We start from the raw sequence: 14,918 nt of genomic DNA on the forward strand, positions 1-14,918 counted from the left end.
TATAGGAACCTTAACATTACCTTAGGTTTAGTGAGTTCCATTTCCTAAATAGTTCTTATATCTTCCCTCTTTCCTTTGTTTCTGAGTTAGTTCATACACTCATCATTTCTTAACCTAGATTGTTATATAGTAGCTTCCTAACATTTACCTTTCGATTTTATCACTTCTCTTACCAATTTGTCTTCCTCACTGCCACAATAATGGCCTTTCTAAAAAAATTCTGGGATCGGGGCGCTTGGGTGGCTCATTTGGTTGAGCATCTGACTTGGTTTCCGCTCAGGTCATGATTTCGGGGTCATGAGATTGAGCCCTATGTCGGGCTCTTTGCTGGGTGTGGAGCCTGCTTAAGATTCCCTCTCTCCCTCTGCCCCTCCCCCTGCTAGAGACCTCATATGCTCTCGCTTGCTCTCTCTCAAATAAATAAATAAATAAATAAATAAAATCTTTAAAGAAAAATTCTAGGGTCAGACTCTTTCAGTGACTTTTTATTGTTGTCATAATGAATTCCAAACTCCTAAGCCTGGCATATAGATCCTGTTATAATCTTGTCCTTACCTACTTTTGCAATTTTTTAAAATCTCAGCTCTTATCCAAGCTTCATTTCTTCTACACAAAACTATTTTTATTCTAGAAATCCCATGTTCTGTTTCATAGAATGTCCCTTGCTTCTTTCTCTTATTGAACTCCTATTTGTCCTTTAGAACTACTCAGTTAAAGAAGAACCATCAGCATGGAACCTTCCTGACTTCCTTTCTTCTTTAAATTATGTCCCCTTCTGACTTTCGTTTAATTCTGTCATAACGACTTACCGTGATGTGCTGTCATAGCTTGTCTTTTCACTTTACTCCACTTTAGCTGTTAGAATACATATTTCCTAAATATTTTATAGTGAAGGTGTGGCTTAAAAGCTGTATTTATGAGATGGATTTAGGTTTTCATGGCTGTAAATTTATTATGAGATAATGGGCTCCTTATTTACATTGTACTGGATTTCAGTTTACTTCTGGACTATATGCCTAGAGGGCATAGACAAATTAGAAAATATTAGGAAATCAGGATAATAAATGGAGTTCTAGGGGCACCTGGGTGGCTTAGTTGGTAAGCATCTGCCTTCGGCTCAGGTCATGATCCCAGGGTGCTGGGATCGAGCCCTACGTTGGACTCCTTGCTCGGTGGGGAGGCTGCTGCTTCTTCTCCCTCTGCTGCTCCCCCTTGCTTGCACTTTCTTTCTCTCTCTCTCTTTTTTTCCTCCGTCAAATAAAAATAAAATCTTTTAAAAAAAATAATAAATGGAGTTCTAAACCATGTTATAAGAGAAACAGTCAAAAGATTTGGGAATTTGTAACCTAGAGGAAATTCACCAGAGACTTGGTAGCTCTCAAATATTTGAAAGCCTCATTCTTTGTGCCTGGCAAGGAGACACATGTGCAAATAGGAAGAGGTGCCAGGCAAATTTGTTTTATTTTAATATGTGAAAAGATTTTCCATAATTACAGGTATGATAGAATGGCATAGATTACTGTATTTTAGATACTAGATAGTGGGTCATCTGGGCACATTAAGACTGAGGCTAGATGACCATTTATTGGGGGATGTTGTAGAGAGAATGCAGATATAATAGAAACTTAGACTAAAGTCTGTCGCATTCCTGAGATTGTATGCAGTGAAAGCCAGAAGAAATGCACCTCATATTCTAAGAGTTATAAAAACACTGGGGGGAATTAACTCACTCTATGTCACAGAAAGGATTAAAATACTAGTAGTAATTATATGGAAAAGATTACCATTATTCTGTTGATGATAGAACTTACTTATTTCTGTTGCTTAGATGCCTAAATTTATTATTTAAATGTTAATAGTTATTTAGAGCTAAAGCAAGCACTTTTCTTTTTTGAAATATACCTTATACTTCTAGTATGCTCTGAGGGGCAGTTGGATATGAGATATGGAAAAGGTGGACATGGGTTTTAAAGGTTTTCAAATGTTCTATTTTACTTAAATGGTGGAGTGAGTACATGTGTATTTTTTATTGTTTTTGTAGCTTACAAATATTATAGATGTTCTTTTGAATACAGTTTATGTTTAATGTTTAAAAATGGGTTAAGCCTCTGCCTTTGGCTCAGGTCATGATCTCAGGGTCCTGGGTGGGGAGCCTGCTTCCCTCTCTCTCTCTGCCTGCCTCTCTGTCTACTTGTGATCTCTCTTTCTCTGTCAAATAAATAAATAAAATTTTCTAAAAAATCAGATGCAAACATGGCAGGTGATAACATTTGTTAAATCAGGTGGTGGTTTTACCATTTTATTTTTGTGTGTATGGTATTTGTACATAACTGTTTTAATAATGAATGTTAAGTGTATGTAAATGAAAGTAATTAATCTTTGTCTACAGAACTTGACAGTACTGATGGTGCCAAGGTTTTTAGTAAGCAACCAGGAAGAATCCAAAGAGTAGCAAGAGGATCAGGTGTGTCAACAAGAGATGTTCAAGAACTTTTGACACAATACACCAAATTTGCACAGATGGTAAAAAAGATGGGCGGTATCAAAGGACTTTTCAAAGGTAAGAAAAATAACAGACTCCTCATTAGTTAACGTAGTGAAAGTAAAGAAAGAAGCTGAAACACTAAAATTAAAGCCGGGGAGTACTGCAAATATTGGGAAACATATTGCTGAATTTCATGTTCTAGTTAAACTTCTTGAATGTGATCTGTGATTTCTCTGTTTTCAGATTCAAGGTAATAAACACTAATTAAAAAACAAACAATGATTTTCTTTTTATGAATATGTAATACATATTAAAGAAAATTTAGACAGAATAAGAAAGTATATGAAAAAAACTTAAAACACCCATTATCTTATCTCCCCAGAGAATCCTATGGGTCCCATTGCGAATGGGACTATAACTAATGCTTTCTTCTGAAGCATCATGACTTATTTTTCTATATTGCCAAATATTCTTTAGAATATAGCTTTTAATCACTGAATATTCTTCAGGTTATGCTTGTATCTTTGTTTTGTGCAGTGGATATTTAGGCTGGCTCATCTGCTTCTGTATTAATATCAGTTCTGTCATTAGTTCCTGTGTGGTCTTCTGGGAAGCCAGGGGTTTTGTCTGTTTAATCAGATTACATAGTAGACACTGAATGAATTTTGTAATAATTTAATGTTTCCAATTTAATGATCGAATGTTTCTTTCAGTAGGTGTTTTTAGATTACTACTCAAGTTTAACATCTCTTTATACATTTATTAGTTTAGATACCCTTTGTGAATCACCCCTTAGGTTCCTTGTTCATTTGTCTCATTTTTCCCCCCTGTTGCTTTGTAGTAACTCTTGAAAATCCTTGGTTTAGGTCTGCAAGTATTTTACCCACTGTTCATTTGCCTTTTATTTTTATTTGTATTTTTTAGTGAATGGAAGCTTTTATTTTTAATGTAGCCAAGACTATTTATCATTTTCTTTTATTTCTGTTATGCTCAGAAAAACCTTCGCCGTGCTGATAAAATACCCACCTACATTTTTTACTTGTTTGGATGTTATTTTTTAGGTTTCTAACTTTGTATCTCATCTTAAATTTATTTTGCTGTGTACTGTGTAAGGTCAAAAGATAAGTTTACTTTTCTAATTGTCCTAGCCATCTCTTAAAATTTTTTTTCTGTATTACAAACACTATTAAAGTGAATTTATTATTTCAAAACACACTGATTAGATAATCTCCAAATGAAGCAGTACCACTGAATAGCTTACTAAAAAGGATGAGTATCTTTTTTTCCCTTTGCTTTGATACTTTTCTTATTTTCTTTGCTTGCTATATGCTATTTTCTTTTTTTTTTTTTAAGATTTTACTTATTTATTTATGTATGTATTTGAGAGAGCGGGGGAGCATGTGAACACATGAGTTGGGGGAGGAGCAGAGGGAGAGGGAGAGAGAAACTCTCAAGCAGACTCCTGCTGCATGCAGAGCCTGATGTGGGGCTCGATCTCATGACCCTGAAATCATGACCTGAGCTGAAATCAAGTCTGTGGCTTAACCAGCTGAGCACCCAGGTGACCCTATATTATTTTGTTTTTTTGTGACAGGGAGGAAAGTTAGACAAACATGTTTAAGATTGGTTATAATTCCTCACATCACATGCTATTTCAAATAGTGATTATTAAACACATGTCAGTTTAACATCTTTCCCAAATAACCCTATTTTTTTTAAAGAGTTTTTTACTTATTTTAGAGGGAGAAAGAGAGGGGCATCTGGGTGGCTCAGTCAGTTAAGCGTCTACCTTTAGCTTAAGTCATGATTCGAGGGTCCTGGGATCAAGCCCTACATCTGGCTCCCTGCTCAGCAGGGAGTCTGCCTCTTCCTCTCTACCTGCCCCTCCTCTGCTCATGCTTTCTCTCTCTTCCTCTCTCTTGCTGTTTCTCAAATAAATAAATAAAATCTTTAAAAAAATAAGAGAGAAAGAGAGCACAAGTGGGGGGGTGGGGTGCAGAGGGAGAGGAAGAGAGAATCTCAAGCAGACACTGCGCTAAGCAGGGAACCCAATCTGACGACTTTCAGATCATGACCTGAGCTGAAACCAAGTTGGACGCATAACCAATTGTGCTACCCTGGCACTGCTTTTTTAAAAAATAAATAAATAAGAAAGAAAGAAAGAAAGAAAGAAAGAAAGAAAGAAAGAAAGAAAGAAAGAAAGAAAGAGATTTATTTATTTTAGAGAGATAGCTGACTATTCTTGCTAGAACTATAGTGGATCCACTTATCTAAGCACTGATTACTCAGTAAAGGCACAATCAAGATGAATGGGCAGTAAATGTAACACACATTCTTGTTACACCAAGCTCTTAATATTTCTTACAAGTTTTAAGTCCTCAGAAACAAACACTTGTGACAATTTACCAATGGATACAGAATTCACATCTTATACCGATGTATTAATCATGAAAAAGTTTTCACAGATTTTACCATGTTTTATAAAAATGTATTTATTCATATTTCTTAATTCATATAATTTATTCAGATGAGCCAGCTTTGATGTTCATTTTCATAATGCATTTGAGAAGTACCAGAATTAATGTTCCTTTGAGATAATTTTGCCTGAAGCCCCTCTACTTACTCATTATTGTTGCATCGGTGATCTATTTTGCTTCCTGTCTCTTGAGACCACAGCAGCTTTTCTCTAAAGAGGATGCTCTTATCTGTTCTTCCTCAGAGTGCATCTCTTTTATTGGCTTCCTTTTTTACTGTGGAGTTTTCAGTTAAGTGTGTGGAAATTCATTGGTAAATGGATTTGCATTATTTGTTTTTCCATTCTCTGAAGGTTTTCATTATTTTTAATAGCTTCTTAGCTATATGCAAACCTTCATGTTCTCTCAGTCGTATTCTTTTCTATTAATTTACCAGCAACCCAGGCTCTTTCCCTGTGAACCCTTATCTATAGAGTCAGGTTTTTGTTTGCCATTTTCCCATATGACTTTTAAACATTGTTGTAGCTTACTGTCAAGAATCACTGGATACAGTTCTGTAGTAACAAAAATCATAGCCCTTAAAAAATCCCTTAAATGCCCCTTAGTATAGAATTTCCCTTGTTCTTTCTCAAAAATATGTATGTAATTGAGATAAAGATTAGAAGAGAAATAATGTGTAAGCGTAGTATGGTTGTAGGTGATTTTTTAAAAATTTTCCTCAATTCATTAAACTTTCTACAATACTCTGATTATATTGCATTCTCCTCAAAACTTTTTTCTTTTCCCCCCAGGTGGTGACATGTCTAAGAATGTGAGTCAGTCACAGATGGCAAAACTGAATCAACAAATGGCCAAAATGATGGATCCAAGAGTTCTTCATCACATGGGTAAATACAAAGTTGTTGCCAGTTTATAATACACAGTTTAATTTATAAAGGTTGAGTTTTAATAAGCCTTCTGTTATGATATTATGAACATCTGTTCAAAAGGTGTATGATTTGAGGGAAATAGTCATCTGAATTCTAAGTTGAATGGTTGTAATAGTGCTATATAAATGAGGTTTTATTCCCTCTTCTGCTGCCATCTGTGTGATTTTTGAGCAAGATACTTCATCATCATCTGTTAATGTTTGTTCCAGTGACCTTTTGCCCTAGTTTGGAATCTGGATATTTTCAATGATGAGACTTTGAAGTTATATAAGGATTTTGAAACCCAGTTATACTTTTGCTGTGTGACCTATGAAAAGTTCCTTAAACTTTCTGAACCTTACTTTCCTCTTTGGTAAAATCACAGATAATATCTCGTCAGGAAATTGTGACAATTAAGTGAGCTAATATATATGAAAGCATTTAGTTCAGCTCAGGGCATATAGATGTTTAATTCTTTTCTTCCTGTAACTTCTATGAAACAATTCCTCCACTCCCCAGAATTGGTTACTATTTACAACAAGACTCTTTTGGACTTCCCAGAAAAAATTCTTTTGTTTAGAATTATTGACTCCCTGCTGTGTGACAGGTACTGTGCTAAGATCTTTTCGTATATTATCTTATTTATTCCTTCTAACTTGATGAGGTAGGTTTTTTTTTTCTGTTTTATAGATAAGGATGCTGGTTAATAATACAGATTTTTAATTGGCATGTTCTTTAAGGCTGATGACCAAATCGTAATCAGATCCCAGTAAATATTTTAGAAGTTAAAGTACTTATTTGGTAAGAATAATACATGTTTCAAGTGCCACCTAATAATTACCTGATTTTACTCTATTTTTACTCTAGGTGGTATGGCAGGACTTCAGTCAATGATGAGGCAATTTCAACAGGGTGCTGCTGGCAATATGAAAGGCATGATGGGATTCAATAATATGTAAAGAAGATGCCTTAATATAAACTGACTCAGTTGATTACATTATTTGCTGAGACCTCAGAGTTTCCCTCCTTTTTGCAAACAGAAAAAAAAAAGTATTTTTCTTGCCTGTCTTGCCATTTTTCTTTCTCTTTTCATCTATTTTTTCCCTCTCTCCTTTTCTTCTTCTTTCCTTCCTACTTTCCTCCCTTTGATATGAGGGAGGAATATATAGTTTTTGTGGAAATCATTATATTTTTGCTTTAGATTTTCTTCTGTTAGTTTTCACCATCATAATACTTCTTAAGTTAAACAAATCATGATGTAAAATTTAGTACTTAAAAGTTTTTAATTGTCTCAAAGGCCAAGCACTACATTTGTAAACAGTCCTGGTCAGTAGTTACATGATGTCTCAATAAAAGTGCTGTAAAATAAACTTCAAACTCGTTATAAATTAAGGGGTTGTTAATTTCCTTTATAATTTAAATATGACAGTGGATCACATTAAAAGGCAGAGGGAAAAACCAATGGCTGTATGTCACTTAAAACTAGTCTTATAAGGTGCCTGGATGGCTCAGTTTGTTAAGCCTCTTCTGACTCTTGATCTCAGTCAAGCCCTTTGTTGGGCTCCATGCTGGGTTTAGAGCTTACTTAAAAACAAAACAAACCTAATCCTACAAGTCTATCTTTAATCAGAAATATGGTAGAATAACTTAACCATTAGTAGTAGGAATTTTTGTTTACCTAGAATAATTACGTTAATTTTGCCATAGAAAAATCTCAAGCTGCCATTTAAAATTGAAATTGTGAATTTAGTTTATAATATAATGTTTTGTATATAGCTTCCATTTTTTAACCTCATATATTTGAAGCCTTAGTGGCAATATTTGTTTTTTTTGAAAAGCCAATTTTGTTGTTTCTTACACACCAAAAAAATCTGCTTGATGAAACTGATGTTCTTTGGTGATAGTTAACTTATAGACTTCCTAGTGGGAAAATAATTGCATATATTAGGCTGTCACGATTAAATATTAAAGATAATGAGACAGTGACAAGGTGGACTTGGTTGCTGGTTACTCTGGATTGCTAAATATTTCATTTAGAAAAGTGACTTTTAAATAAATTATGGAATTAAAAATACTAGAATAATTATTATACTTAATATTGACATCATGAAGACTATAGATATCATGTAGTAGTGTATTTTGAGTTATAATGAATTGATCTTTGGCAAAGGATTTGTAATAGTGAAATAGCTGGTTTTTATAGTATTAATTTTTTATAACTCAGGTATTTTAATAAAAAGGTCTTATAAGGCCGAAGTATCTTTAAAAAGTAATGACATTTAAAAAAAAAAAGTAATGACCTAAGGAATGCAACAGATTTTCTTGTTTACTTGGGCAATGATTTTATATCCCACTAAATTATTTTTACCACCTAAAAATTTAGCATATCCCTATAGAACACTGTATACCCTATTATAAATTATGTATCTTGTGTTCTGCAGAAATGACATAAGGTCCAGCTATAGAAATTTGTCAATGAGAAAATATTGTTTTCCAAATTAGTTTCTAATTAAATTGATGGATACCACCTTTACTGGGCAAGCATTTCTGTGATTTCTATCCTCGGGGTACCACTTTTCACTTTGACCAAATAAGGAAAAGAGACTTGGCCAAACTTAATGGCTCAGTCATTTTTTTTTTTTTTTAAGTATTTTTGTGTCTGTTGCAAATTATATTTTTCAGAAGCAAAAATTACAGTGGCAAAGGACACCAGAACTCCTAGTTCAGCTTCCATATCTCTTTTCTATAAGATGAGGGAATTGGAGATGCTTGCTCAAATTCTGACTGCAAAGCTATCCCTCCAACCTCACAGTTTTTGTCAAAGTACTGATGTTTAACAGTGTAAGTACCATATACCAAAATCAAATAATTTGACCAAATTTTCTTTTATTTTTCACTGTTGTTAAAATTGGTTGCTAAGCTTTTTGATACCTGTTATAGACCCAGCTTAGACCACTAGCTAGATCTAATATTGTATAACATTGGATTCTTCCTGAATCTTATTTTATTTAATTTTTTAAAAAGATTTTTATTTATTTATTTGATGGAGAGAGATACAGTGAGAGAGGGAACAGAAGCAGGGGGAGTGGGAGAGGGAGAAGCAGGTTCCCCGCTGAGCAGGGAGCACGATGTGGGGCTCTATCCCAGGACCTTGGGATCATGACCTGAGCCAAAGGCAGATGCTTAATGACTAAGCCACCCAGGCACCACTTCCTAAATTTTATTATAATATTAATTAAATATGTACCAACATAAAATGAGGTGTAATTCCTAAGCTTTCAATGTTTATATAATTATAAAACAAAAACTCAGAAATTAGTTTCAACGAACTATGGTACTAGCAAAGGGCAAATTAATAGGCAATTTAATGTGATGGATGCCAGTATTCTTCTGGAAGTACCATATTTGCTGCCATACGAGATATAAGGTAAGTATACACAATGCATTGCAATTTTATGGAGGGATTTTTTGGAAAAAATTAAACACTTAGTAAAAATGATTTCAAAGTGTGTTGCATAATCATTATTTTGTTCAAATACAGTATATTTTAATGAGAAGATTTTCTAGATCTGATATGCAGTAATGTACTCATTTTGAATAGAACTATAGTGCCCTATAGCTAAAAAGAAATATGATATTGTGAATAAATACCTACATACAGAAGGCAATAAAATTTACTAGAACTAAATTCTCACCATGCATATTAGTTTGGTAAAATTAATATAATATTATTGCTTTATTTCAGTGAATGTAGAGGATTTAAAAAGTAAACCATAATATAAAAATAAAATTTTATTTTCTTACATATAGCTTTAGAACATACAAATATTTCCGTAAAAAAATGGAACAAAGCATTTAAAATAAATGCAAAGGAATTTTAACTTGATGCTGGATATGTGATCAAATCAAGTATTTTACAGTTTGTATGAGAAAAGTAACCAAGAAATTTGGGTAAGCTGTAATAAAAGTATCAGTGAAAATCATGGCTAAATAACAACAAAATGTACATAAGTTTTGATCTTCCTTAAAATCTAGAAATAATTATTAATAAAGCCAAAGAAGTTATATCCAAAACTAGAAATCCATCATCACAGCTCCAATCTAGATAATGTTCATTGCTTGCATTCACTGGATTTGAAATGGAGTTGTCATCTTTAAAATTCTGTTCTAAAATCCAATTGCCATATTCCCAACATTAAGCTATTGCATTAAAACCTAATATCTTCTTGGCTTTTGAGTCACAAATTACAGGAATGATGAATTTGTATCTCATATGTGGGGGGGTTAATTTTAAATTTAGCTCCTAGATAGTTCTGTAGTCTGAGGGTTATGTTAAGTAGTTATAGATGGGATGTGAAATTTTACTGTGATGGTTGTTTTCCCACACTTTGCATTTAGGGGTAGGTAATATTTGTGCTCAGTGTTGGGTAGTTGCTAACCCAAGAATCTAGGCCATTTTTACTGACCTCTTAGTGTGTTAGTATGAGGTAATTTTCAGATACTTTTAAGAGGAAAATACACCTTGTAAGCTGGTAATTATGGCACATTTCCTTTGATAATACTCATGCGGCGCCACACAAGTTCTTTTGAGTTTGGCATGCCTGTGCTACTCTGCAGTTTTCTCATTACTCTTCTCTATCCATTTGAAATTATCACTTCAAAAACATTTATTTTTTTAGCTTCACTTGGCTTACAGGGTTCTCTCAGCCTAAAACAATGCATTTCTCGGTAGCAGTTGGATCTAAATGGCAAAATACTCAAGTAATTACACAGCAGTACCTGCCTGTAACAGGGATAATTTCGATGAGCCTGAAGCTGAGAAAATCTTCCGGAGGCCGGAGACTCCCCTGACACTGGGATGTAAAGGCTTTTCCTTTTCAAGGAAAGCGGAAGGGAGTAATATCCTGTGACTATGGTATATTTTTTAGCAACACATGCTCAAGTTTTGTGAGCCATTTTCCAGAGAATGGTTGCCTCTCTGCATCAAGTAAGGAGAACATGCAATGTCTGCCTATCTGCATAGGTTGGGAAACATGCTTGCTTGCTTTTTATGATTTTATAACTGAAGAAGAGAAATTTCTTCTACAGTGACCCAAAAGAGGTAAGAGTTGTTATTGGATATATTCATGAGCCCATAACTTTTGACTTTGAGAATCTAAATTAAGGGGGTCCCAGAATTTCATTTCTGGCATAAGTGGTTCAAGAAATACCTGTCAAATATCTTAACACTCCATTTCATAGGAAGTGCAGGAGGTGTGAATTCCTTCAGTTGATGTGTGTCTCTTGATTTTCTGCAATTTTTTTTCTTACTGCGTTAAACAATGGATGATCTTGCTCTGAAATAATGATATATGACAGTGAGATAAATGAGGTTTTTTTCTAGTTTTTTTGAAAAAAAATTGACATACATCACTGTATAAGGTTACAGCATGATGGCTTGATTTACATATATTGTGAAATGGTTACCATAACAGGTTCAGCTAACACCCATCTTCTCATGTAGGTACAACATAAAGAAGAAAAGAGTAAAAAAAATCTGTTTGTGATGAGAACGTAGGACTTACTCCCTTAAGTTTTCTATGTATTGTATATCAGTGTTAGTCATTGTATACATTACATGGAAAGGCATCCTTAATTGTGGCAATCCTTATTATAGCTCACAAAAGAAAAAAATATGTTTTTAAATAATATATAACATAATTTTATAACAAATATAAAAAATTAAAAATTATTTTACATAAATTACAAATACATACTTATTTTATTATAGTTTTTTAGATTATTGTCAGAAGACTCCTACTGTTCAGACTTCAGATTAATAATGTGTAGCTTTCAACACTGAGATTGCTATGTTCAGGCATAGTGTACAAATAAACTAATACTTTATGACTAATGGTATATAAAAAATTCTGCTAGTTGAATCAATAGTCCATCCCCATGACAAAAAAAATCTGACCAAATTCCAATTAAAAGAAGTGTACTCACATGGCATCAAATGAAACATGTTCACTTGGTATTTTCATTTGTTTCTTAAATATAGGGCTTTAAAACTTACAAATGGCTATTTCTCATAATAGACTTTAAAAAAAAATACACACTTTGATAATTTGCCTCCAAATCTTTTCAAATATCACATTCACCTTTGGTGTAGGAATTTTCTGCCCGTAATAGACCATTTCTGACATTTTCATTCCCAGAGGAGCAGAGTGTCTTTAGTACAGGCTCTGTAATCAGACTTCCTGGGTTTGAATCCTTGCTCTGCCAGCTACCAGCTATGTCCATGAGCAAATTTCTTAATCTCTCTGAGCCTTTGTCTCCTCATCTGTAGAATGTTGGTAACTATAATAGGACCTCTATTACAGAGCTGTTAGGAAGAAGAGGTAATACAAGGAAAATCCTGAGCACAGTACCTGTTGAATTGAGCTTAATAAATGGAGCCACTACTGTTATTTTAACGATTTCTTTATGCTTAAAGTCGACCTAAAGCACATTGGGAGAAGGAGAGGAGAAGTGAGTTGGGGGAAATTGGACGGGGAGACAAACCATGAGAAACTGTGGACTCTGAGAAGCAAACAGGGTTTTGGGGGGGAGGGGGTTGGGGGGTTGGGTGAGCCTGGTGGTGGGTATTATGGAGGGCACGTATTGCATGGAGCACTGGGTGTGGTGCGTAAACAATGAATATTGGAACTCTGAAAAAAATAAAATTACAAAAAAAAAAAAAAAATCAACCTAAAGTGCATTTTTAGTTTTGCCATCTTCTTTTTTCTTTTTTTTTCTTTTTTCTTTTTTTTAAAGATTTTATTTATTTATTTGACAGAGAGAGATCACAAGCAGGCAGAGAGGCAGGCAGAGAGAGGGGAGGAAGCAGGCTCCCCGCTGAGCAGAGAGCCTATGCGGGGCTCGATCCTAGGACCCCGAGATATGACCTGAGCCGAAGGCAGTGGCTTAACCCACTGAGCCACCCAGGCGCCCCGCCATCTTATTTTTTCTTATGTATCACTGACAATGATCCCTTATTTGAGGGATGGGGTAACCTTAAAAACATTTTCTATTGAAATAGATATGTAGCTTAAAAAGAAAGATAAAATAGATATGTACCTTTGTGAAAACCATAAGAAAATCTCATTTTTTATTTGATAGACATGCCTGGTTATCAATTTTAGTCAGCTTTGGTTCCCAGCCTTTCAGAGAAACAGGTAGATCTAAATTTACCTTTTTAGATCTGTAAATACCATTAAGTGATAAATTTAGACCACAATTATGTTTTCAAGTAGATAAATTATATTCATACCTGGATGTATTTTTGCCATAGTGATATAATACAACTTATACTACAAGGTGAATGAAGGACAGATTTGACATATTGCTTTGCCCACTTTTAGTTGAGTTCTGACAGTCTGGAGATAATGACAAAAATAAAACCATTAGATTTCTATGCTTTTCTGTTGCTACCAGTCCATATTTGTAATAGATTGTAATATGTGTTAAATATGTGTTACTTAAAAGTAACTCTTCTTAGGAAGTACTTATAGTTCATGTTGGGATATGGTTTGCATTTTAAATTTTCAAGCTAACAAATATACCTGTAAACTATGAAAACAAGTTCTGCCTCAGCACTGAAAACTATAACTTGGCATTTGTCGATTTGCAAAATAAAATCATGCATTTATAAACACTCCACAAATTTTTAATAATGTTGATGTCAGTAAGAGGAAAGGGCTTTTGAATACAAGTAATGTAGAACTGTTCTTGTTTATGAAAGCCAAATCATAAGTTCTTTAACAATTGGCTCTTTCATTTTCCTTTTCAATTTATTGCCGAGTTTATTTTTGCTGTTTTGGACAATGAGGCAGCATTAGATCACATTACTAAAACTTGTTTACATTAGCAACAAGCTAACTTGATTTTATTACCAGAATACGGATTATGAATTTCCAACCAGTTATTAAAATGTCCATGGTTTTCAAATAATCTTTTGTCTTTAAGGTTTTTGGTTTGTTTTTTAGGTTAAAGTTATATGCAGGATGGAAAGTGTACAGAAATATTAAGCAGAGAATAAAAAAAATAATTTTCCCCCATGGGCGCCTGGGTGGCTCAATGGGTTAAGCCTCTGCCTTCTCGGCTTAGGTCATGATCTCATCAGGCTCTCTGCTCAGCGGGGAGCCTGCTTCCCCTCTTTCTCTGCCAGTCTCTCTGCCTACCTGTGATCTCTCTCTCTGTGTCAAATAAATAAATAAAATCTTCAAAAAAATAATTTTTGGTCTAGATAAAGGCATGCTTAAGGTTGTAGGGGTGGTGGACCTGTTGGTGACATGTAGAAAAACATGTACCAGGCCATAACTTTGGGGAGTATTTCTGAATTTTGACTGGCATACCAATGGAATTTAAAGTTCCATTAAAAGCCCCTGTGGCCAAAATAATGTATTTTTCAACCCTACAATTCACAATAACTTGTGTGAAAACTTTCATACTAAAGCCATAATAAAAGAACATGTACCTGGAAATGCTCCAACTAGTTTAAGTAGTGCTGTATTCACTGCAATCATGACTTTAATTTGGTTGAACATTGTTAAAAGTCTGGTATGCCCCCCTGACACGCGCGCACGCGCAGATACATAAGTTATTCCTCATATTTGTCAAAATAGAACCTTGGTGCTGCCCTTTCCTCTTCTTCAGATCTCACTTAACTTTTTTCTACAGTTATACTTAAGCATGTCAGAGAAGTGTAAACAAAATTTACCTTTGAGGCTCTTATTTCAAGAGTATTTTGGGCTAGACTGTCATTCATGTTAGGAATGAAATATGCAGGGACGCCTGGGTGGTTCAGTCCTTAGGCACCCGCCTTCGACGGGGGTCATAATCCCAGGTTTCTGGGATGGAGCCCCGCATCGGGCTCCCAGCTCAGCGGAAAGCGTGCTTCTCCCTCTCCCACTCCCCCTGCTTGTGTTCCCTCTCTCGCTCGCTCGCTCGCTGTCAAAATCTTTAAAAAATAAAATAAGGTGCAGCAGAGCCTTACATCTTAAAAATATATTTTCACAAGCCTTTGAAACA

The 14,918-nt window shown here is 34.5% G+C and overlaps 1 protein-coding gene across 3 annotated transcripts in view; it reads left to right on the plus strand.

Annotated features, from left to right (window-relative positions):
* SRP54 (signal recognition particle 54) overlaps positions 1 to 7,259 on the plus strand; it is a 40,928-nt gene extending 33,669 nt beyond the window's left edge. For all 3 annotated transcript variants that reach the window (XM_047736506.1, XM_047736505.1, XM_047736507.1), the window contains 3 exons: positions 2,390 to 2,560; positions 5,751 to 5,846; positions 6,735 to 7,259. In XM_047736506.1, coding sequence (XP_047592462.1) covers positions 2,390 to 2,560; positions 5,751 to 5,846; positions 6,735 to 6,826 — 359 coding nt within the window. In that variant the 3' untranslated portion in view covers positions 6,827 to 7,259. The remainder of the gene's footprint in view (positions 1 to 2,389; positions 2,561 to 5,750; positions 5,847 to 6,734) is intronic.
* Positions 7,260 to 14,918: the final 7,659 nt, after the last annotated feature.

The sequence above is a fragment of the Lutra lutra genome, chromosome 7 (assembly GCF_902655055.1).
Source record: "Lutra lutra chromosome 7, mLutLut1.2, whole genome shotgun sequence".
Lineage (NCBI taxonomy): Eukaryota > Metazoa > Chordata > Mammalia > Carnivora > Mustelidae > Lutra > Lutra lutra.